At 39.3% G+C, this 24,331-nt stretch overlaps 2 protein-coding genes across 3 annotated transcripts in view; both read right to left on the reverse strand.

Annotated features, from left to right (window-relative positions):
• INTS8 (integrator complex subunit 8) overlaps window positions 1-16,239 on the reverse strand; it is a 24,105-nt gene extending 7,866 nt beyond the window's left edge. For both annotated transcript variants that reach the window (XR_003535691.1, XM_027692362.1), the window contains exons 1-17: window positions 16,023-16,239; window positions 14,588-14,762; window positions 10,367-10,507; window positions 9,876-9,947; window positions 8,710-8,761; window positions 8,299-8,481; window positions 7,652-7,759; window positions 6,847-7,002; window positions 6,260-6,360; window positions 5,771-5,912; window positions 4,547-4,617; window positions 4,233-4,408; window positions 3,261-3,394; window positions 2,521-2,631; window positions 1,692-1,893; window positions 1,017-1,138; window positions 272-456 (exon numbers count right to left, since the gene is read on the reverse strand). Coding sequence is in view for 1 of the 2 variants with exons in the window: in XM_027692362.1 (XP_027548163.1) it covers window positions 272-456; window positions 1,017-1,138; window positions 1,692-1,893; window positions 2,521-2,631; window positions 3,261-3,394; window positions 4,233-4,408; window positions 4,547-4,617; window positions 5,771-5,912; window positions 6,260-6,360; window positions 6,847-7,002; window positions 7,652-7,759; window positions 8,299-8,481; window positions 8,710-8,761; window positions 9,876-9,947; window positions 10,367-10,507; window positions 14,588-14,762; window positions 16,023-16,152 (2,261 nt within the window). In the remaining variant the exon portion in view is untranslated. The remainder of the gene's footprint in view (window positions 1-271; window positions 457-1,016; window positions 1,139-1,691; window positions 1,894-2,520; window positions 2,632-3,260; window positions 3,395-4,232; window positions 4,409-4,546; window positions 4,618-5,770; window positions 5,913-6,259; window positions 6,361-6,846; window positions 7,003-7,651; window positions 7,760-8,298; window positions 8,482-8,709; window positions 8,762-9,875; window positions 9,948-10,366; window positions 10,508-14,587; window positions 14,763-16,022) is intronic.
• Window positions 16,240-17,711: 1,472 nt separating this feature from the next.
• LOC113971888 (neural-cadherin-like) overlaps window positions 17,712-24,331 on the reverse strand; it is a 55,535-nt gene continuing 48,915 nt past the window's right edge. The window contains exons 28-33 of the mRNA XM_027692346.1: window positions 23,818-23,984; window positions 22,899-23,163; window positions 21,835-22,015; window positions 20,083-20,336; window positions 19,011-19,165; window positions 17,712-18,582 (exon numbers count right to left, since the gene is read on the reverse strand). Coding sequence (XP_027548147.1) covers window positions 18,181-18,582; window positions 19,011-19,165; window positions 20,083-20,336; window positions 21,835-22,015; window positions 22,899-23,163; window positions 23,818-23,984 — 1,424 coding nt within the window. The 3' untranslated portion in view covers window positions 17,712-18,180. The remainder of the gene's footprint in view (window positions 18,583-19,010; window positions 19,166-20,082; window positions 20,337-21,834; window positions 22,016-22,898; window positions 23,164-23,817; window positions 23,985-24,331) is intronic.

The raw sequence follows: 24,331 nt of genomic DNA on the forward strand, positions 1-24,331 counted from the left end.
AGATCTACACTGGTTATAATGGGAGCATAAGTATATATACATCAGTGTCTGCATGGTGACCTGAATCCCACACACTCCTTTTCTGCCTCTGAAAAGGAAAACCAAGACATCACCACTAACACCCAACTCCCACAGTGGACAGGATGTTTACACAGGGATCTTCAGCTGCTCCCACCATTCTGATAGTGGAGTCCAGACAATTTTTGAAGGGAACATGCAGTCAAACACAAGAATTCAAACCATCTTTAAAAATAATTTTAGAAAAACATACCTGTACATAATGCCCAGTGTAGACTCCCTGTGTTTTATCAAACTCACTCTGCCATCATTCCCCCGTTTGTGCTGGTTGGATACACTGCAGATTTGTACAACTACTTCCCAGAGGTCTTTAGCTGTGCGTCTACTTTCTTTGGGACCTGGAAGTTCTTTGCATGTAGCAGCCAGCAACTGGCCCAGCTATGCAATGCAAGGAAAAAAATACAGTGACTGTAGTTTCTCTGCATATTGATTGCAGCAAAGGAATTAATGGTGTTTAAAACAGCTAAGCAACTGATTTTAAGTTACAAACTACAAAGCAATGTCACTAAACTTTGCAGCAGAGAACACTGATGAAGAAGCTGGAAGATAGGAATTAACCAGACCATTTTTCCCTTCATTGGCTTCCCTAGTTAGTGTTTAATTACTACAGGCTCCAGAAAACCAACTTAAATATACTGCATAAAACCTAAACCCCATAAAATACAGTTTTACAGAGAATGACTCTCTAGAACTCACTTCGCTTCCTTATAATAGTTAATCTGAACTGCAACTGGCACAATGTTATACAAAAACACTGTCAACCACTAAACACACCTGCTGCTTAGCCTTGCTTTCTTCTACCTCAGACTTAATTCATCACAGCCACAAAGCCCCACATTCTTGAGCAGAAGGGTATATGCTTTGAAAAGTACAAAAGTCTTCAACAGGAAAAAAGTCAATTACAGTCTGAACAAGCTTTGAGATGGAGCACTCATTACCTTCACATAAGGATTAGTCTGAACCAGAGGTAACGGAACCTGCATGGTCAAATACTCATTCTCACACCAGTTTAACAGGAAGGCAACACATTCTTCAGCTATAACTTGTCGAAGAGGAATATCTAGAAGAAAATGGATCCTTTGCTTAACTTTTTTTTTTTTGAGAAAACAGTGCTGTATGAAAACAAGCAAACTCTATTCCCTCTAAGTAGCCATTTCTGTTCCACTGTTATCCAGGAAAACACGATGCTTAGCCCTAAAAGAGACCTCACCTCTGGAAATTAGAAGCAACAAGAGTTTCCTCTAACCACAACAGTATTACATTACTCCCTCGGGGTGAAACCCTGAGGAAAGCTTAAACAACTAGCAAAACTTCTCAGGTAAAAGTGCAGATATGTTTATCCTGTTCAAGTCCTTTAAGTGGTACTAAACAGAAACTGGCAATGTTCAGCAATATGCAGGCATCATGAGGCTGCTCTCATTTCCAGCTTCTAAAAACGAATCAAACTTTTAAAGACCTATTAAAACCAGTGTCAGAGTCACTGATGGTTTTCCATGTATACATCTAAATGGTAAGTCTGCAATACATGGTTGTTTCATTTTGTTGTGGGTTTTTTCCTCTTCTCTCAAGGTTTGTTCTTCTCTGCATCCCAGGAAAGACAGCGATGTACTTACCAGGTACTCTCATTTCCAAATATCCTCGGACTCTGCTTATAAGATCAGAAGGAGGACGTTCTCCAGAAGCACCAGCTCCAGCTTCATGAGTGTAAATGTCCAAAAGCAGCATTTCGTTCAGCATGACTTGACGGAGCTTTGGAGAAAATTCTGTCACAAGCTCCAAGCAAGCAGCAAAAAGCTGTTTTGCATGGATGAAATCCTGCAATAAAAATTATATGCATTACTGATACCTAATGGATTCATAAGGGAATATACTAAGAGCTAAAGTGCTGTTCAGCTCTATCCTGGCTGAACCAGCCTTGGCATCCATTAGCATCAGCATTGCTCAAGTATCTCACAATGACTATTTACGAATCCTTTGGACCTACTATTAAGCTTAACAGTTCCAGATTTTTCAAACAAAACAAGAAGTCTAAGCAAAACCATACCAGAAGTAACTACTGGCATGTTTGGTAGAATTTTGGTTTAGCTGCAGTTTAGCAAACTTGTCAATTACAAGGAAAATACAACAGCATTCCAATAAATTCCTTATGTAAAACACTTAGCCAAAAGAACAGCACTTCATATCAGTAACGCAAATCACCACATCATAATCAAAACCTTATATGAATGAAATGATCTTCAGGCTCAATTCACTGGAAAGCCATTATCTTTCCTCTGCTGATGGAACTTTGAGAGACAGAAATACAACACACAGAGTTTGTTATACCACCTTCCTCACCTCTTCATTTATCAGGTTTTTTTCCTCAAAAAGGGCTTTCCATATTTTCATTTTGTCAAGATTCAATTGTCCAAACTAGCCAGTAACCTCAGATGGTTTGCTCACCTTAATTGCACAGCAGTGCAGTCCCTTCGCCATCAGGATGTAGACCAAATCCCTAGTCAGACTGTCTTTGATTCCTAAAATAACATTGCCGTAAACATTTGGTACTTCCCACTGGGAGAGAAACGCATAGGACATTTGCACAGAAACAAGTTTTAGAATTCACATCACGGTTAAAACATTATAAACAAGCCCCAAATATTGAAAATGACTGCCATCTAAATGCCAACTATTTTGTCTTTATATCTAATCACAAGTAACGTATTGCTCATGTAGAAATACAATAAAAACAGCTGGATAACCTTTGTTCACACTCTGAATATGCAACAATTATGGGGGGGAACCAAAATAAAAGACAAGAGACCTTAACTTAAAAAGCAACAACAAAAAATAAATCTTCCTCTCTCCTGATCCCACCTTTAACGACAGAAATTTCAGCTAAAACAATATTGCTAACCAGTGAGAACACTGAAAGCAAAAGCTACAAAAACATCTTTTCTCACAAGGAAAGTCTGACCTACAGCCAGTATTTCCTTAAAACAAAGGTTACAGGTTTTGTTGTGATACTTTTACAGAATGTGAGTTTAGATATGTATCATCATTCTTATTAAACCACCACTATGCAGAGACAGAAAAGATAAACCACACTGAGGACCTATGAGACAATGTTTACTGTTCACTGCATTATGATACCTAGAGACTGTAATTCAAGGACTGGTTAATGACCACATGAAACAAGTTACCTTATTTGAAATTGTCCAGAATTGGCGTTCTGAAGTCATACCATGCAGCTCGATTAAGATCTGGCGAATCCTCCAAGGATCTACTGACAATATGAGCTGATGTTCAAGCTGGCCAATATTGACGCTTGCTGAAGCTGGAAGAAAAGCAGCCAGGTCTCCAGTGCATTTCTTCTCAATGTAGATACTTTTATTTCTTTAATATATAACACTTTAATCATAACACAGTAAGAACAGCAGACACATCAATGCTTGCATAGGCCCAGTCCATCCTTTTGTGCCATTCCACAAACACCTTGTTTCCAGGATTCCCAGATCCCTGACCTAAAAAGCTGCTTGCAATGTCCCCTTTTCTCACTCCAACATCTCTGCGTACTCTTGCTACAGTAAAGCAATAGCTTTAAGATCTGCATTAAAAAAGGTTTCCTATACTGCCTTAGTGAAAATATGCATTTTCTCAACTGGCTCAAGTCATTGCAAGACTGCATTAGAGCTGAAAAGGTAAGTTCTTCCCAGCTCAAGTCACCATCTCACATGTCCTGTGTTAGCTTTGACTTGGGCAGCTGCACAGCCAGCCAGCTATAGCTGGGAAACGAAATGGTTGAAAAGATCTGTGTTTTACTTTGGTAGGTTTAAAACCTCATTCAGATGGTACTCCTGGTCCAGCTTACCACATAGTCACACGATCATTAGTGTAAAAGTCCAGACGCAGGGTTCCCTTTCTGGGAACAGCTGCCACAGCCACATTTGGCTCAAACCAACAGCACACCTCTCTCGCTTGGTCACCTGGGGCCCATTCATTGGAGCTTACTTATTATATTCTCTTGAGATACAAGCAAGTAACAGCCAACTTCTTGCACAAGCAGGACATGCACCAACAAACAGTGGGAAGTCCCTCTAAAAACATTCTCTCTAAACTTTTTTGAGAACAGACCTGCACTTAGTAACCTCAAGCATGGAAACGGTGAAAATTACCTGGGATATCATAAAAAGAAGTCACAGGTTTTGTACACAGGTTGATTCGAGGAGACCTCTTCCTCATTTGATCAATGAGCAGCTTCCGTTCGTCATCTTTCAGCAGTTTTATGAACAGCTCATGAGATGAAATCATGAAGACAAACTGAAGATCTTCCATGCCCAAACACAAGTTTCTAAGCAAATAAAAAAGTTACTACATGAGCAAGAATGTGGTGCTTATTTTTCCAGTTATAAGTTCTCAAAATATCTATTGTGCTTAATTACATTGCTTACAAAGTGTAAATTCATGTTATCTTAACATGGCTACATACTTGAGAAATGCTGCCATTTTTCTCTTCAACGCTTCAGAAGCATTTTCCAAATTTATTGACCCAGAACAAACCTGGGAAACAAAGCAGAAAAGAACTAAGCAGTTCCCTTTGTAGGCTTTAAATGCATAGTTACAGACACTGTTAGCACTGTTACTGACCAGCTTTCTGTCTCACAATTAGTATCAGCCAGTAAACCTCTCTTTCAAGGGAGGCAACAAAGTTACCACAGAATCATGGAATGGTTTGGATTGGAAGAGACCTTAAAGATCATTCAGTTCCAACCTCCATACCATGGTCAGGGACACCTTCCACTAGAACAGGTTGCTCAAATGCCAACCCAACCTGGCCTGGAACACTTCCAGGGATGGGGCATCCACAGCTACTCTGGGCAACCTGTGCCAGGGCCTCACTACCATCAGAGTAAAGAATTTCTTCCCAGTATTGAATGAAAACCCGCCCCTTTCAGTTTGAACCTATTACCCCTCAGTCCTGTCCCTCCACGCCCCTGCAAAAAATTCCTCTCCACCTCTCCGAGGTTAGAAATAAGAGTATCTCTGAGGAAACCTGATAAACACTGTAGCCATCACACCTGGATCAGAATTTCTGTCAAACTGTAGACAAGGCAGGATGTTTCAGACAGCTGTGACCTTCCCTCAGACACAATTTGCATTCCTTTTTCCTATTCCTCTGGTAAATAGGTGTACTGATGGCAAGTGCCACATTATCAGTCAGCCTCCCAAGATCATTAAGTGCATGAGTTTAAAAATGAAACAGTTCTATAAGTGCAAAACACTAAGATTCACTAGGACTTTCTTTTAAAGTAGCAGTTGAAAGATAACTAGACAGCTGAATTTAATTGACAGCTTGCAAGAATTTCTTTTTTTAGAAATATGTTTCGGTCCTAATACGAGCAGTTGATGGAAGAGCTTTCACTTGCTTTCGAGTAGAGTACTGTCAGCCATTTTTTACCACATGCTTTAAGAGACAAGCAACAACTCACCACCAGTTCTTCCCCAACGCATGGAAACAGAGCTATGGACATAGATACAGGACTGATATTGAGTATAATTGTACTAACTGCAAACAAGCTGAATAATGTTTGAGAAGTTATCTTTCTCTGCTTCAGAAATTTGAGGATTACTTGCAACAATAATACAGTTGTATGAGGAAAGAGGTAACTCACTAAATACTGTTTTCTCTTCTAATTTCAGATGAATTTTTTACCTCCAGGAGGAAGTCTATTTTTTCTTTGCTGGGTTTCAGGAACAGCTGACAAAACTGAATATCAATTGTTCGACCCTGCAATACATCACAGACTGTGTTGCACACGCAGACTTTGAAACAGACTTCATCCAGAGCATCATTCCTGCATGAACACAAAACTGAACATCACAGAGCATCTCTGACAAACAAAGAGTAGATATCACAGCAGGTAAAAAAAAAATATTAAAAGAAAAAAAATCAGTAAAGGGGTAAAATTAAGTGCTAATGCTCAATAATTTTTTTCCATACACGGCCACAGTGAGATACATCACACAGTTACTCCTTAGTTGGAAGATGTAGTTTAGACTATTGGCTAACAGAAATGAAGGCTGAAGTTTCTTGGACGTAAATAATTTGTTGTTAAAACATTTTGCATACCTTCCATGAAAAACATAACTAATGAAAATTGCTTTTCATCACGATTGAACAGATCATTATTTAATGTCTCACCCTTGTTGAGCTTTTTGGAAGAGTTCTCTCAACACCGACTGCCTGAACTGTTCAGGTAAACTGAGGGTTAGGTTATCTTCAAGGAATATCTTCACTATGTCCTGTAACACAAGCACAGTTGAAATAGTCAATGCATAATGTAAAAGAAACAGATAAAGTAATTTTCTATCTGGTAAAACCCAATCAAACTAACAGAAACAGCTTGCACCCATATTTAATACTGAAATTCATTAAACAACCAGAAAGGATCAAATGACAAAAAAAGTTCTCTATCATCAGAAAAATCAAACAAAGTAAACAAAAATCAAAACAAATTTCCACATCTCAGCAGCAATATTCCCTGAAACCCAAAGAATTAGAGTCTACCTAAAAATTCCATACCTCAGCCAGCAGAAATTATTTCCATTGTATAGAGTCCAAGATATTTTAATCTAATATGTACCACAATATGTTATATTCCTAAACATGTGGGGTTTAAAACAGTATGTTAATGGTTAAATGTAACACTTAAAATTTATCAAAATCCCTTTAAGTTCAGGTGGAATCATCCACATGGAATGACAAAAAAAACCTTCAAAGCATCCTACCTGATAGCTGCCAGATTTCATACAGCTGTGGATTTGACTATATGGATTTGCCTGCTGGGATGCATCATCAGAAGATGAGGTAAGAACTTCACAAGCTTGACAATACCCAGCTAACCGTTCTTCATCTATGGTAAAATGAAGTGATGATGAGCCATTCTGAAAAGAAAGAGTTTGTCAGATCCTAGTGGTCAAAGTATTATGAAACATGGGTAATTCAGAAACACAAACAGAGACTCACAATTTCCCCAATTAACAGCAAAACAACAAAAGAATGTGCATGTACACACTTTATTTAAATAAAAATTGGAGTTCCACAATTTTGGAGATATAAATATGAAGCAAAACCAGGAAACATACCTTACTTATAAATGAAAATATATTTTTAAAAGATTATTAGAACACAGACAATCTGATTTCCGAGTAAAAGACAGATCAAAAAAAAGAATAAGAAGTGCTGTACGGTTACCTTCATCAAAAACACATCACCACAATGGACAGAAAATGTACAGTTTAGTCAAGTTAATATTAGCACTGGAGATGCTATTTTTGCATTTCTTGCATCAATACACTTTGTGTAAAAGAACAAAGCAGCAATATACTGCAACCAATTAATATAATTTCAAACCAGGCACAATGTGAAAAAAATCCCAAACCAATAAAAACTGCTGTCAAAAAAAACCTCATGAAGTTTTTTCAAAACTATGTGTACCATTAACAGTTATTAAATTGCTGAAGAAGGAAGCAGTAACTTAGATAAGTTTTTTATAGAAGAGTTGAATATACATGCTAATAGAACACTCGTTACCTTTGCAATCAACTCCTTTGTTTTGAAAAACTTTTCTTTAGCCTTTTCATGAACAGCTACATTTGTCGATCCTTGCTGGAAATAGATGGCACCCAAATCATAGCAAACCTGCAAACAGCATTGATATAAAATGCATTGTGTTGGGTATTTACACAATATTTTAAGTCACGTCTTTCAGCTCAAAACATTCATGTACTTCAAACTATTCCTAGTTTTATCTAAGGTACCAACATACACTTCACTCCTTTCCCCATATACTTCAAATGGTTTCTCTTTAACTGCAGTCTCAGTCTGAGCAATTCTGCACAAGCATTACAAAATTACAGAATGATTTCTACATAATCACTGAATGCAATGCAATAAGCTGTCCTGTCATAAAATGGTTTGCTTCAGGGGAGAGAGGGGGGGATGAAATTAAGAGGCTGGGGGGGAAGCAACAATGTTCACAGTGTTGAAAAAAGTTCTAATAATGTAAAAATGAAGCCAGTAATATCTCATTGCATTACAAAAAACCCAACCAAACCAAAACAAAAACCCCAAAGGAACATTAATAGAAAAATATTGCAATTTACATCAAAACTATTACTTAACACTCTGTCTAAAGAAACTGACATAAATTGAAAGCTTTAGTACACAATATAAGCTACCTGGCACTGTATCTCCTCTGCACTGATTTTCAGTCCAGCTGTGGAACTCTCTGTTTCTCCATTCACCATACCAGGTTCCATGGCCAATAAATCCAGAGTTCTTATAGTATGGACATAAAGATCTTTGTTTAATTTCAGTGCTCCTTCTAGGACCAGGATGGAATCAGCAGCCTGCTCTTTCAACTGTAATAATTCAAACACATTATAAGAATTAACTTCTTGGTTTTGGGTTTAATTCTGGGTTTAAATTAACACTAGAAATGTAACAATGCACTAAAAGGATAATAAAACAGGTAGTCCTTATACAACTGTCCTGTTGTCATGTAATATCTGCTTCTATATTTCTTGTACAATAAAGAAATTCTTATACATGTAAATTCGAGCAAAAATAAGATGGGAAAAGAGTCTCACCACTTTCAAAATATTTTCAGTTAGCTCCTTTTCTTGCTGCATCTGGTTCATCCTGCAAAATAGAAGTGAAGATCTCAATCATAAAGCAGACCTGCATGTTACTTTACTTCATGTTCTAGCTCACAACATTTGTTCATACTAAGTTTTGCTTAATTATATTTTAAACATCATTATGCAGGACCACTGACTGTTTTTATCTATCTATATCTGAAATACAGAATTCTATAATGACAGTCGTTTTGCATGAGAACATCGTTCAATAAAATGGAAGTTACAAAGTTTCTGTTGCCTTTTTTTTTAAATTAGATTGCTAATATCAGCAAAATATTAGCAAAACAATCGTGAAGATATCAGCTTCCACAGCCTCAAGTATCTTGAAGCTTCACTATTCAAATCTTCTCAAATATGTGTCAGGGAAAGAAGTATGTTCACATGTTTATGTAAAAATTAAAAGTATTTTAAAATTATTTCCCCATATAGAATTTTCTGATTCAGGATAAGACTCTGATACATATATGACAATAAAAGATTTATAGTAAAGTAAGTAGTAGTGGTATTTTTAATCAACATATTCAACAGACTCTCTCATAAAATTAACATAAAACACATGAAAAGTACCACTGAGATAATTCCAACTTTTGGAGAAATTTATGACATAAAAGTAAATTCCAAGGACAAGTTGTTACTAAAGCCACACAACTTCTAGAATGCAGAATTGATTTGAAATTACAAATTACTGCCTAATGAAGCGATAAAAAAACTCTCATTATTTCTCAGGTTATCACACAGAATGTGTTGAATCGGTATAATGAAACAACTATATTAAGCAAGAACCCATAAGTCAAAAAGGGATGCAAGAAATATACCCTGTTTAAACTAGATAATAAGCATTCTGCCAAGGCAAATTGTCATCTCCCTTTCTCCCATGCTGCTACAAAGTCAGAGATTATAACATTAAAAGAGTTGAACAACAGACAAGTACATACATGTATGAAGCATATCTGATAGGAAAATAAGAATATACTTGAAATAAATGCAAGTTTTCCATGCTACTGCCAGCTATTTTAAGCAACTGTATGTTACTAACATGATTTAATCCACTTAGAAATTAAATTCCTGATTATGAAATACCCATGAAATGCAAATAAATTATACCTGTAACTTACACATTTAACTGAGGTGGACCAGGTTTCACTTGTTTTACAGGAAAACTACTTTGAACAATGGTCCTTATGGCCCTATGTAGGAGAAAAAATTAAGGGAAGAACAACATTAGCTGCAGAATTGTAAAAAGCAGATTACAGGCCTCTTAATAATAACAGTTTATAATTTCAGATACATTATACCATTAGAGTACATCCTCTATTCAAAAGTACATCTAGTAGTGAAGAAATGCTCTTATGTCCATAAAAAGCTAAAAGACAGTAAGATTTTTATACTTATTAGGTGACTGTTCATACTACCACCTTGACTATCTTTTAGGGGAAAAAAAACAGCTGCAGAATAGTTTTCAAATCAGCTCCTCACTATAACCCACCTACAAACCACAATATTATTAGTAATTTGAGACTCTTTCTCCTACATACAAGTACACTGATAAAAGAAAACATTGCTTTGTTCTATCATAATTTTAGATCATTGTCAAAAAGTAGTTTACCATCTGTTGTAGAGTAGTATTGCCATTGCAGTGGTTGGGGGTAAGCTGGACAGGTCAACATCCACATGTTTAGTTCCTGGGGGAACTTTGCTGATACACAGAAGCTCATTCAGTAGCATGTTCAATACGGGAACTGACAAGCTATTACAACAATAAAAAAGAGAGAGAGAATCACATACTTCATATAGTAAATCTACTTTTGGGATGTTAAATACTATTCAGTACTATATTATTACTTAACACCCCGTGGATGTAAGTGTAGTATGTTTATTCAGCATAACGAAACGCTCTGCATCAGATGGCATTTGAGATCAGGTATGTAACGCAGTTACCAGTATGAACAGCACAGATAACACCCAGGTGGATGGTTGCCTCACAGCTGAACTACTACTACACACCACTGCATTAGTCCATGCTGGCACCTCCCCAGAATAATCCTGCCACCTCTAACAGCAGAATCCAACTAATAAATTCTTTCAAAGCAGCCATACTTCCAGAAGATAAACAACCACAGTTCCGTCACAAATGGACTTTCACTCATGTAAGGCAAATGGTAAAGTTAAGACTAGAAACTGGAATAGAGACTATATAAAATATACAGAGATGGACAAAACCCTCTTTGATAAAATGAGAAGACATGCAGGCTGGACTGCACCATTCCAAGCTTTTGAGGTACAATTTAACAAAACTGAAACACTATTACTAATTTAGACATTATCTGAAATTATAAGTTATCAGCTCCTGCCAAAGTACCTTTGCTCATGTGAAAAATCTGCATTCTTTGCAACCAGTATTGAAAACAACCAGTCAAAATACACTTTTAACAGCTAAAACCGGGACTTCTGTTTAACAAATTTTAGGTCTTGTGTTATATCAGACTCCAGGTCTGTCATCAAGCTACCCTTTTAAACTAACCAATGCTGTTTTTACTATGTGAGGTCCAGGAATCTTGTTTTCATTGTCAAAAGTAGAACACCATTCAATTGTTTACAACAGCATAAGTTTTAGGAAAAAAGCTTGGCTCAAGGCATTATTTTATTCCTTTTAACTACCATGACTGAAGCTTTGGGTACAATCAGTTAAAAACCAAAAGCCTGCTTCTTAATTAAAAACAATCTTAGGCTTCGTAAGCTAACAGAACAAGAACTCTAATTACTATATAGAGATAGTAAATTAGTAGTTGAAATTACTTCAGACTGGTTCTCAAAAAACCCACCAGAGATGGACAAAACAATCCTAACAAAAACCAAAATCAGCCCAATAGTGTCACACAGTAGGGTTGATTTTTGAAGCAATATTATACCTGTGTTTTAGGAAGTAAAGGCACTAATTGACAGAAAATACACCACGAATATACTTCAAAATAAATTCCTCCTGCAGGAAGGAAAGCAGACAAAATAAGCCCTCTTGTACATGTACACATACAACTGCTTTTAAAGCTAAAGTATACATAAAACACCCCTACTGTATACCTGATATTTTTGTTTATACAATATTTTCACAACTAACCACAACAAAAGGTTTCTGCAGCTGAGCAGTATCTTGAAAAGGTACTTTGGACAGTAATAATCCTGCCTCACAACACTTCACTAAGGCAGACAAACATGACATAGCCTAAGAAAACACAAAAATATTATGTGCATGTGTGTAATAGGAGAACTTCATAGGTAAAAATCAAAGATATCTCATTCTAAGCCTTTATACTGTTTATTATAGCACATTACTGAAAAAAATAATATAATACAAATGAGAAATACAAGTAAAAGTATATAGGAAGAAAAAAAGCCCTACTAGTAACTTTTTTTTCCAAAATGCCTCTGAAATAAAAAAAAATAAATCTATATAACATAATAAAGAACATGACTCAAAACACCTCAACAGAACTAAGGCAATACAACATGATTTTTTTTTAAAGAAACTTTAACACCTAATAGTCAGCGTATCTTTTATCTAATGAAATCCTTTCTTCTTCCAAGGTGTCTGCAAGCCAAACATTTTGCTTAGTATCTTTATCAATGACCTGGACAAGGGGATCAGTGCACCCTCAGTTAGTTTGCAGCCGACACCAAGTTGGGTGGAGCTACTGGAGGGTCAGAAGGCTCTGCAGAGGGATCTGAACAGGTTGGATTGATGGGCCGAGGCCAACTGTAAGAGGCAAGATGCTGGGTACTGCATTTGGGTCACAACAACCTCATGTAGCGCTCCAGCCCGGAAGGAGAGTGGGAGAAAAACACCTGGGGCTGCCTGTCAACAGCAGCTTAACATAAGACAGTAGCGTGGCTCAGGTGGTCAAGAAGGCCAGTGGCATCCTGGCCTGGATCAGGAATAGTGTGGCCAACAGGACCAGGGCAATGACTATCCCCCTGTACTCAGCACTGGTGAGGCCACACCTTGAGTGCTGTGTCCAGTTCTGGGCTCCTCCCTACACGAAGGACATTGAGGTGCTGGAGTAAGTCCAGAGAAGGGCAACGGAGCTGGGGAAGGGTCTGGAGCACAAGTTCTATGAGGAGCAGCTGAAGGAGCTGGGGGAGTTTAGCCTGGAGAAGAGAAGGCTCGGGGGAACCTTATCACTCTTTACAACTACTTGAAAGGAGGCTGTAGCAAGGGGGTGGTCAGTCTCTTCCCCCAAGTAGCAAGAGACAAGAGGAAATGGCGTCAAGTTGTGCCATGGGAGGTTTAGATCGGATATTAGGAAAAATTTCTTTACCAAAAGGGTTGTCAGCCATTGGAATAGGCTACCCAGGGAAGCGGTTGAGTCACCATCATACCCTGAAGGTATTTAAATGACATGTAGATGTGTCACTTAGGGATATGATTTAGTGGTGGACTTGGCATTGTCAGGTTAACGGCTGGACTTGATAGTCTTAAAACTCTTTTTCAGTCTAAATGATCCTACAACCTATGCAAGTTAGAACTGGGGAAAGCATTGCCCCCATAAGATTTTACATTACATTGCAGGCAAAGGGGACAAGAGACCTGTATAGATAAATAAAGAACCCTGCCATTACTCAAGCGTAAGCAGGAAATACACAAGAGATGGAGGCAGTGTCAGACAATCTGGAATTAATACAGAGAGGTTGTCAGAGTAAGCAGAAATGAGACAAGGAAGGTCAAGGCCCATCTGGAATTAAATATGGCCAAGGATGTCAAGGACTTCTTCAAATACATCAGTAACAAGACCACATCTGGAGCAGTGTCCAGTTCTGAGCTTCTCAGTACATGAGAGACACGGAGTTCTTGGAGCAGGTCCAGCAGAGAGCAACAAAGATGATGAAGGGACCGGAGCATCTCTCTTACGAGGAGAGGCTGAGAGAGTTAGGCCTGTTCAGCCCTAAGAAAAGACTCATCAATGTCTGTAAGTATCTGAAGAGAGGGTGTCAAGAAGATGGAGCCAGGCTCTTCTGGGTAGTGCCAAGCAATAGGACAAGTAGCAATGGGCAGAAATTGACGCACAGGGAGTTCCACCTAAATATGAGAAGGAACTTCTTTACTGTGTGGGTGACCGTGCACTGTAAAAGACTGTTCAGAGAGGCTGCGGAGTCTCCCTCACTGGAAATATTCAAGAACCATGTGGACACAATCCTGTGCCATGCGCCCTAAGATGACCCTGCATGAGCAGGGAGGTTGGACCAGATGACCCACTGTGGTCCCTTCCAACCTGACCCATTCTGTGATTCTGTGAAGCACAGCTCCCTGATGTGCTTAGCACTGCCAGAATGAAGTAGTTCCTAACTGTTCTAGCTCATCAGACCATTCTGCAGATGACATTATTTGGGTTAAAAAAATCCAAAGGTGGAGTTTGTCTATTTAAACCACAGTTAGTTCAGTGATCTAGTTTGCAAATATATGGAGTTCTTCAACAAAACTGGAGCAAGACCTCTAAATTCAAGCATGTCAGAATGAGGAAGCTTTGTCAGCGAAGAAAACATAACCTCCAATTCATATTTATGCAGTTTACATATATACATCTTAATGTCTAAGACACATTATTTTTTCTCTCTAAATTATAAACAATATTGATTTGCTCAGAGACACTGCCTTTATCAAACCCCTTTCCTAATCTACAGGTGAAATCAAATTATTTCAATTGTTGCACCCAAGATTCTTCTTAATGTAAGGAAGATACTGTCAGAAAAGACAAGACAGATTTCTGTTTGTTAAAATAAAGATTTCAAGCCACTTCAATTCACTAATTTCAGCATGAAAATGCACAGACTATACCTTTTCTCTAATACATCCAAATCCCACTTCAGATGAGCAGCAACTTTGAGAGCGAGAAGTTTTAAAATGCGGTTTCTTTTGTTATCAGGTGGTGGCTGGACTTGGTTTTGTTCATTCACTGATGGTTTTGAAGCTTGTTCCAAGAACTGAACAATCAGTTGCACAGGTGGCGGATCTGCAAAAAACCACAGCCACTCCTCAAATTCTTTGTAAACCCAGAAATTATTTTTTTTTTGCAGCTATGAACGGGGTTCCTATATTCTTGTCATTTATACTGCTGACATTGTCACCTAGTAGCCTCTAATCCCCAAGGGTGTCCTGCTTATGATGACTCAAATCAGACTATTAACATATATTTCCTTAACCTTCAAGTTTACTTGACCGTGATAACCACACTCTCACATTTTTATTTCTTTTCACTATTTTGTATTAATTATGTTTCAGTACTTGCAACTACTGAAAATAAATGTCGCATAATGAAATCACAAGTCAGCTATTGTAAAAAAATATATATTTACTTGTAATTCTCCTCTGTATTTAAAATACATTTACAAGCAAATGCTGGTACTTCTGAATACATTTAGAAAATACTTTCAGACTGATTAAAAAACAAAAAGAAACCCCACCCTAATCTCTCCCTTACAATAAGACAGACTCTCCAATACCTTTGAGCTCTTTTGAAAAAAAAAGTCAAACTGTACTATTACACTTGCATTGAACTCTGTGAAACACAGAAGAAGTATTAATAATTTACTTAATCGCAATATAGAGTATAAGATCTAAGCTTGACTATGCTTAAATTTACTTTTTGTAGAGGCAATAATGGCCCAGGTTCTCCTGTTTCCTCTACCTCATCATAGAATTCAGGTACTGAAAGAGATGATTATCACTTATAAACGGCAAAAGATCAGCTGCTTGTAAATATAGTCACTTTCCTATACCACATCAGACTAGATTTCTATTTATTTCAGGTCCAGAGTGCAAGTTCAGCACTGAACCCTTAGGTGGACTCCAGCTCCAGGCATTAGCAAGACTTTAATGGGAGAAAACCAGCTGCAAACTGTAATGATGTTTACAAACAGCACTTCGCACCGCACAAATAAACAACCTGAAAACACTTCCGGAACAAAATTCACATCCGCGAAAGGAAAAGCGATCTACCAGACAGGAAAGACAGAGAAATGAAGTTATTAAATAGTAAAGATAGTGTAAAGCGAGAAAATAACCGCGTTATCGCTTGCGCTAAGTGCTGCTGCAGAGCCGCGGGCAGTGCCCGGCTCCCTCTGCCCCCGACTCCCCCGGCACCGCAGCAGAGCTCCCCGCACCCACCGCCACCTCACAGCTCCTCCGAGCGATCCTGCCCCAGGGGGAGCCAGGGAGCGGAGCCGGACCGCGCCAGAGGCCGCGGGGAGGCGGCGGCCAGCAGGGCACGCACCGGGAGAGGGCTTCTGCAGGTGCTGCTCCAGCAGCGCCTCCTCCAGCACGAACTCGAACCACGAGGTCTGCGGTGGCGTGCATGGCCGGCTGGAGGTAGCGGCTTCGCGGTCCGCCGCCTCGGCGCTCATAGCGGCCGCCGGCCCCGCAAAGAGTCCCGCAACAACAGCGCGGCACCCTCCGACACCGACAGCGGCACAAGATGGCGGCCGGCACCGCCCCGTGGGAGGCGGTGCGGTGCTGCGGCCCCGCCCGCCGCGGGGCGGGAACATGGCGCCTGTGGGGCAGCGCGGGCCCCGCCTGAGCCGCCGTGGTTTCGCGCCTGGGCGCCGCCCGTATCTTAGGGAGACCTGTTGGGAGAGCAGTCTGACTTCCCTACGAAATCGGCGTTTTTCTTTCCGAAGTCACTGGTTGGATGCATATCCCCCGTCACCTCCCGCCGTCCCTCCGCCTGCGTGTCCACCATGGCCCAGTCCCCTGCGAGCCCTCAGGCCGATAAACGGCACACCCTCCATCCTCATGCCCATGCACGTCCTAATGCTTTATGAAAGGGCAAAGAAATCAAGACCTCGATCCATGGAAAAGGGCAGATTCGAATCATAGAATCACAGAATGTTAAGGGGACCTTAAAGATCATCTAGTCCCAACCTCACTGCCATGGGCAAGGACACCTCCAGGCTGCTCAAGGCTCCATCCCAGAGCCTTGAACATTCCCAGCGATGGGGCATCCACAACCTCCCTGGGCAAGCTGTTCCAGTGTCTCACCACCCTCACAGTAAAGAATCTCTTCCTAATATCTAACCTAAATTTCCCCTCTTTCAATTTATGCCCATTAGTCCTTGTCCAATCACTACAGTTCCTGATGAGTCCCTGTCTGGCTTCCCTGTAGGCCCTCTACAGAGTGAGCCAGAGACAGAAGAACTTTCCTTTTTCTCATTTTCCACGAGGACAGAAGTCCATTACATGTCCTGACTTAAATGTAGTTTGTTATGTTCTCTCATGTGTGCTACTTTGTGTGTGCAGTTATCTGAGGGAAAAAAGCTAACTACTGTTTCAGCTTTTCTGAGTTATTGTTTAATGCATCCATATGGAAAATGTTCAGTTTCAGAATATGAATTACAAAATAATCCTCTGGGAGAGGACCCATGGTCACAGAGGGGAGTGTTCAAGTCAATGCCAGATTTCAGAAGCTTCTGTCTGAGTCCCTTTCCATGCTAAAACCGGTCCTTTTGGGGGGAGCGGGAGTAGGAGGAGGCAACGGAGTAGGGGGTAGGTTTCCCATGCTTTCTGTTTTGAGGATCCCAATTTTTACAATGACTGTCCTGATTGAAAGAGTTCAGTTCCAATTTTTGCCTGGATCCCCTTCTGCCTTCTCTGTTTTCCAGCTCAGACTTTGAAGAAGGGTTCCATGTGAAAAGCAGACTTGGACATAAAAGTTTATGAAACAGAAAATTTTCCCAGGTCTTACAACTTCTTTTAATGGGTGTAAAATTGTCACAGAAGCAAAATGCTATTCACAGTTAGGATCTTTCTATTCTCTTCCCCTCATGACAGGTAATTAGAAAAAGGGTCAGACAGAAGAAGTCTCACACAGTTGGGCAGCCTGTAATAGTGAGTTAGGTGGCATGCGTGATGTCAAGGGAGAGTACAGTTTAGGAGAATACAACAGGAGCTGACAAGAAACCAGAAATTCAAAATACTTTATATTTAACATTTTTAATAATTATTTCACAGTCTAAAATGAATTCAATTTAAAAAACAAGAATGCCCTGCCCATTGTTACCCACACAATGGAATTCATATTAATGCTAGGGAGAAAATAATTCAAGTTCTTGCATTCATGATAATTCCAGTGAGTCATGTGGTCTACACAAATAAAAAAGGATATTATAATGCTATTCTATAGAAATCCTACATTCCAAAGTTTTCAAGAAAATTCATGCTTTAAAAGTCTTTGCACTTCTATCATTAAATAACTGTACAGTGTGTATAAAAAGATCACTCAGATTATCACTCCTAGGAAAAGTGAGTATATCATACTACTGTAACTAAAAACTTGTATCACATAAGTTACTTGATGTAACTTATATATAAAAAAGGACATTTTTAAAAGTAGTGTCCATACATCATGACAATGTGTCAAGTTCCTTTAACTCTGGTTACAAATTTTCATTTGAGACGTTATAGAGTTCTTTAAGCATGTCGAACTTTGACCCCCACTCTTGGAGGCAATCATAATTTAGATCTTCATCACCACTAATGGAATCTAAGGAACTAAGGCTCCCTGCTAGAGAGCATTGCCCTTCTAAGCAGTAAAAATGAATAGTGTCAGCTGGAAGACTCTTTAGATCACTGTCTGCATCCCGGATGATTTGAGAAACATATTCCTTTAAGTCCAGGATGCTGGTAGCAGATGATGTTGATTGTTTTTGATGTGCATGTTTTGGAAATGAGTCTCTTTTTGGGCCAGTTCGTGTCCTGGAGTGTGGAGCAGCTGCCCGCAAGGAGAAGTGGGGAATTTTATGGAGAGGTTTCTTCAGTTTATCTATATCATAAGCATTCTGGAAACAAAAAGAATGCAAACATCAGAGAGAAACAACTTAAAAGGAAACAGGTTCAAAAAAATGTTTTGAAACGCAGGACAACACAATACTGGATTCTGTGAATTTTCTACAAGCTGAAGAAAAGAGAGGGCCTAGTTCAGAGGGCTATGTCCAGAACATACCAAATCCCCTTGTGTAATTATAGTGTTCAGCTAAAGCAACAATGCTGTGTCCAAGAGCAGCTCCGTCAAAGGCGGCCACACATGACCAGCATCGTGAAACGTACAGATTGGGTTACAGAAGCCTTCCACTTAAGAGTACTTCAGGTTAAAAAAAAACAAACAAACAAAAAAAACCAAGCCAATTTGATAATGACATTTAGTTAGCTAAAAAGAAAAGTGAGGAGAGGTTGGATTTGCAAAGACTGGATTGAAGCTGTGTCATACCTGGTCATGTTCTCCACCTCCTTCTTCATTATAATTTAAGACATTTTCTCTAACATCCTCCCAGCTTTCACGCTCTTCAGGAATGTGGTAAATTCCTCCTTTCCGAAACCCTGAACTTCCCCACTGACTCCACACTGTGTAGGAAACCAAGAGTGCTGGAAGAAATAAAAACACATATTTGTTACATGACATATGAAAAAGTATGTTGCATGATAAAAGTAGTTATATGATTCCTGAGATATTACAACAACTCTTAATTTGACTACCAAATTTGCATGAGTAATGCAAATAAGAAATGAGTAATTCTTAATATATAAATAAATTCATGAATGTAAAGAATAATCTATGTATATTACATCATAAACTTCATTAAAAGGGTATTTTACTTACCTAAAGGAATCCATTTAAATAGAGGGCATTTTGGCCAATCTCTGGCCTTTCACCAATCCTGAGTAAATAAGATACCCAAAGTAAGTAAACCACTGTTTTAATGAAGGTTACAAGTGTAATATAATCATGGAGTCTTTACTGTTCTGAGATGGGTATGCAGTTTATCAAGATGAACACATTTTTGTGGTGTTATTAACTTATCAGCCAAAGTGCACCTGAAACTGGACACAGTGTGAACATCTCCCTCTGCCCCACACTCTTAATGAGGTTTCCCTGTTAAGATCATGAACTTTCTAGAGAAAGATCTCTTCCTTCCTAATACGTGAGGAGTGGGTACTAACTGTAGGTCCTGTCTATTAAAAACGTAAGGGCTCAGGGCATGTGGGAGTTTCAAAAGGATGTGGCTGCACACAGAGTTGCACACAAAGCTCTTACTTAAGAAGGATTCAAAATAAGTGATTCTGAAAAAGAAAAGTCCTAAACTTGCTTGAACTGGCTTCAAAGCAAGTAAACTGTGACTATGTGCTGTTGGCTGTCTGCTAGCATCCTGAAATGAACTCCCAACTGGTGATGTCCAGAAAAGATGAAACACTCATCACAACATCCAAGGGTAAAGCAGACTTAATTTAATGGAACACGGTACAAGATTAGAAAGAAGGACAAAAGGTACATGATTTCCTACCTAGGAAGACAAGGAGGCACATGCTGATTGCCAGAATAGAGCCAGAGCTGAGTCCAACTGGTCTTGCAGCCTTCACCTGGCTAATTTCACACCATCTTCCCTTGTAACCTTCGGGGCACTGGCAGATAGGCTTGTCTTGGGATTGAGCCACACAAGTACCCCCATTCCTACAGGTCCAGCGTCCACAAGTGGATGAGGTACAGTGTCTGAGCCCTGTAAGGGTGTCAGTCACTTCCACTTTCCCAGCTGGGCACCTGAACAATCAAAGCAGGTGATATCTTTTAAGCAAGAAAAGCACCTGGAGCTGTATGTTGTTTTGTGCACAGTTTGTTACTGTTTCTTTAAAACAAATTTTAACTATTTTCAAGCAAACCACAAATCCACACCGGGAGTATGAAATACATGTAAAGTCCAACTTAGTGAGCTAGTAGGCTAACAAAAACATGAACACGTATTCTGTTTTCCCTATCCAGAAGACATGCAGAAGAGCTTCACTCCTTCCTTAAAAATGAGATCCATCAGTTTCTGAATAGACTATCCCTTTTCCTACAGCCATGTTCTAATCAAAGTCTCTAAAAGGAAACGGATAGCCGAGATCAATGGGAAAAGGGCTATCAAGAACTTGGTGTAAGCTTTGTAATGTTCATTTGGACCTTTGGGAGAAATGTCATTGACCTCCTTAGAATGTCCCATCTTGTCTTTTAGGACAGATTTCTTCTGATGTGTAATTGGAGAGGCCCTGGAGGAATACTTTGAGGTCACAGACCTGCTTTCTACAATCCAAAGAAGAAATACTACTGAAAAAGTGGAAGAAACTTCATATTGTTCTTTCACAAGCAGACTGAAGAAAGGAGTGTCCCAAGGCACACTTCAAACTATCTCACAGCTTCTTCTACTAAAGAATCACTAGGCATCAGAAGTGCTAAATTTTGGCTGAATTCCAAGAATTCAAGTGGCTTCTTCTACCGGTCCTGCATATATTTATGCTTGTTTTTTTTTAATAGAAATGCCTATATTTTGATTTGCATATTTGAATAAATATTTTGAAAATTTTCTTTAAATAGTGGATATTCTCCAAGAAACTAACTGTGTAAAATAACAGTTGTTGGGCTTTGGCTCTGACCCTGGACAATCAATTTTTGAATCCAATTTTGTGACAGTCTAATTGAAATTGAAAGTCTAATTGAAATTGAAAGTCTAATTGTTTCATACAAATTATGATTAATTTCGACTTCTTTACAGAAAATACATGTAAATATGTATTGTATTTGCAATAAATACTTATATGTATAGAAATACATGTACATGTTATATACATATATTTATACATCTATGTATAAAATATATATGTATCTTTTATATTCATATATGTGTATATATATGTGTGTGTATATACACACATTCTCTATATATACACTATAAGAATATATTGATATTTTCATACAGAGGAGAGACCAAAGCTTTGCAATCCACCTTTTATCAAAGGACACTTCACTTTCTTGCTGGCCTGTGATTCTCTCACTATGGAAAAAATGATGGAATAAATAGGCTCCATATCAGACTTGCAGAAAAAAGCAAGTCCCATCATCTCCCATGATGGCAGATGAAACAGAGAGAAGGATTTGTCCTTAGGATGACCCTCTCTGGCCAGCAGCCACAGGTAGTTTTACTGTTAGAAGCAAGTTGCCCGGTCTGAGGTACAAAGAAAGAGCTTCCCAGCCATTCCCAGATGAAAACAAAAGCATAATGTACCGGCATTCATATTTTCTCCACAGGTCTACACAAAGGAAGGGGCTGTAACAGGGCTGGCTGCTGCAGGCACTGGAATGACATCCCATGGTGACTCCTTGCCGCCTCAGAATTAAGCCAAACTCTGTGCTTCTGCCTTCCACGAGGAGTGGCTGACCATTCAGCTGGACATCACGCATACAACCTGCATCAAAGCAGAGCAGTATGCAGAGGAGTACATTAACTTAGCTACTTTTCTACCCCAAGCCTCGCCCCCAGCACATAAGCAGGAGACCTTAGAGCATTGTAGAAAACTTAATACATCTTTTTAAAAGATCCTTATACTCCTTATCTGTTTTATTTTAGAAATAGAGCTACAGAACATGTGTCTTTGTGCTTTGGTCAGTCTAGAGATCAACAATACTTCTCCAGGACAGATGCTTTGTACCAATGCAACAATTCGGTAAAACTGTGCTATGAACCAGAACAGCTCCACTAAATTAATCTAGATTTAAGATCTAATCCTAAAAGTGGGGCTGAATAAGAAGCAACAAAATGGAAAAATCTGTCTTCTTGTTGAGTCACAATCTCAAGGCTTCAGCACCCCACTCCAGGAAATGGAGAGAGCATTACAAATGTCTTGCAACTCCTTCTCTCATGCCAGGAGGTGTTGTGTCTGTGCCTTAAACCCTTTCCAGGCAAAAAAAAGAGTGAAGATCACAGCATGAGTATGCTACTTGGGGCCTTTGACATGAGAAACCCTGGTCTAGTGGAAGTTGTCCCTGCTGTGGCAGAGGCTTTGGAACTAGATGATCTTTAAGGTCTCTTCCAACCCGAATGATTCTGTGACTCCATGACATAAAAATCTGAAGTGCTATTTTTGAATATTTACAGGCAATCTCAAATCTTCACTAGAACCAGGTTCGATGGCAAATAGAGTTAAATGTTGGCTTTGAATTTCCTAGAAAAGAAGGGGCATAATAATCTATATGGGAGTTGTTACCTGGGTTTTAGACCCTCCAATACACTCAAAGATGCCTCTTTCAGGCTTTAATTTCCTCCTTTTAGGAATCTGTAATATCACTTACCTTGGAAATCGCTCTCTGAATGACTAGGAAGGCGGTTTCCTAGCACGATGCTTGCCCAATCCATTTCAAACCATCTATTCGTACCCAAGACAGAGGTGATTTCATGATCACCTCCACCACTGTTAACACGCAGGGTAAATTCATTGTTGTAGCGCTCCATGGTCAGAAGAACCCACTGGCCATTGTTTATGTGTAATGTCTTCAGTCTCAGAGAGTGATTTTTGTCCCCCAAACTGAAGTTAATGCTAAAGAAACCCTCAACCACCTAGAGGAAGATGATAAAGACCTTTAACAATAGAAATACACTTTGAAATGTTATTACACAGTCCTGCCTCAAGAAATGGACCTGAGTTTTTAAAATGAAAATGGCACTATTGTTTTTAAATGTGTTATTCCCAGATAAATGTTACCACGAGAAAACTGCAGGTCCAGGAATTATCAGCTCTTTTCTTTACAGGCCACTCTTCTAACTCACATGAATCCTTTTATCAGTCTTCTCCTTATTGATATCTACCTCTAAGTCTTCCCAGCTGACCCTCCTGTTACAATTAGAATAATTAGCCTCTCTCTAGCAAACATAATCCAGACAGCTTTTTTCAACAGCAACAAAACTGTAGAGACAAGTTTTATAGACAGGGGCAGAGATAAGCAAAGGGAAATGGCAAGCAGGGCAAAACAGTCTTCATTCACATTTATCACATGCACTCACATGTACATTTTGCAGCCAGTGAAACAACTAGAATTTATGCCATGGAAGAGTAATACTGAGAAGGGCAACACAACCCTCATATGGAAAATTCTTGCTCTTTATTACATTACAGAACAGGTGCCATTAATCAGAAACTGCATCTTTTTCTCTTACTAGGGTAGTCCATGACAAATTAAGAGCACTCAAAAGAACAGCCTTTGGACTGCTCACCTCCAGTCGGATGTATCCGTTCCCATCTGCAGAGGCCAAGCTCAGAAGGGTGCTGTGGGAGATACGGGTGCGCACCATCAGCTGGATCCTAGTGCTACGACTGCTGAGGATGCTTCTTGGCTCATAATGGATCCAGCTGTCCCTTCCAAAAGCCCACTCTGGAAGAACTAAGCACAGCACACACAAAAGCAAAGCAAAAATCTCACAAACGATTGCTCCCTCAGATCTCTGCTCCTTCAGAATTAACCACTTCTGAATGTCAGAGTTTTAGTTCTTAAGAAATTTTGGCTACATAATCTAGCATTGTGGAAAGCACCCCCCACTGCAAAAAGAATTAAAAGAAAAACAACAAATCAAGGATTCAGAATTTAGGCAGGAAAGGGACAATTAGATACTGTCTCTAACATTCTGTCTGTTACAAGCTGTACATTCTACCCAGTCACTCCTACACTGGGCCCAATAAAGTGTTTTGGTTTTTTTAAAATCTGAAACATATCTTCCAGTAAAGTAGCTG

The sequence above is a fragment of the Neopelma chrysocephalum genome, unplaced genomic scaffold (genome assembly GCF_003984885.1).
Source record: "Neopelma chrysocephalum unplaced genomic scaffold, ASM398488v2 Primary Assembly neopelma1_86, whole genome shotgun sequence".
In the NCBI taxonomy this organism is placed as follows: domain Eukaryota; kingdom Metazoa; phylum Chordata; class Aves; order Passeriformes; family Pipridae; genus Neopelma; species Neopelma chrysocephalum.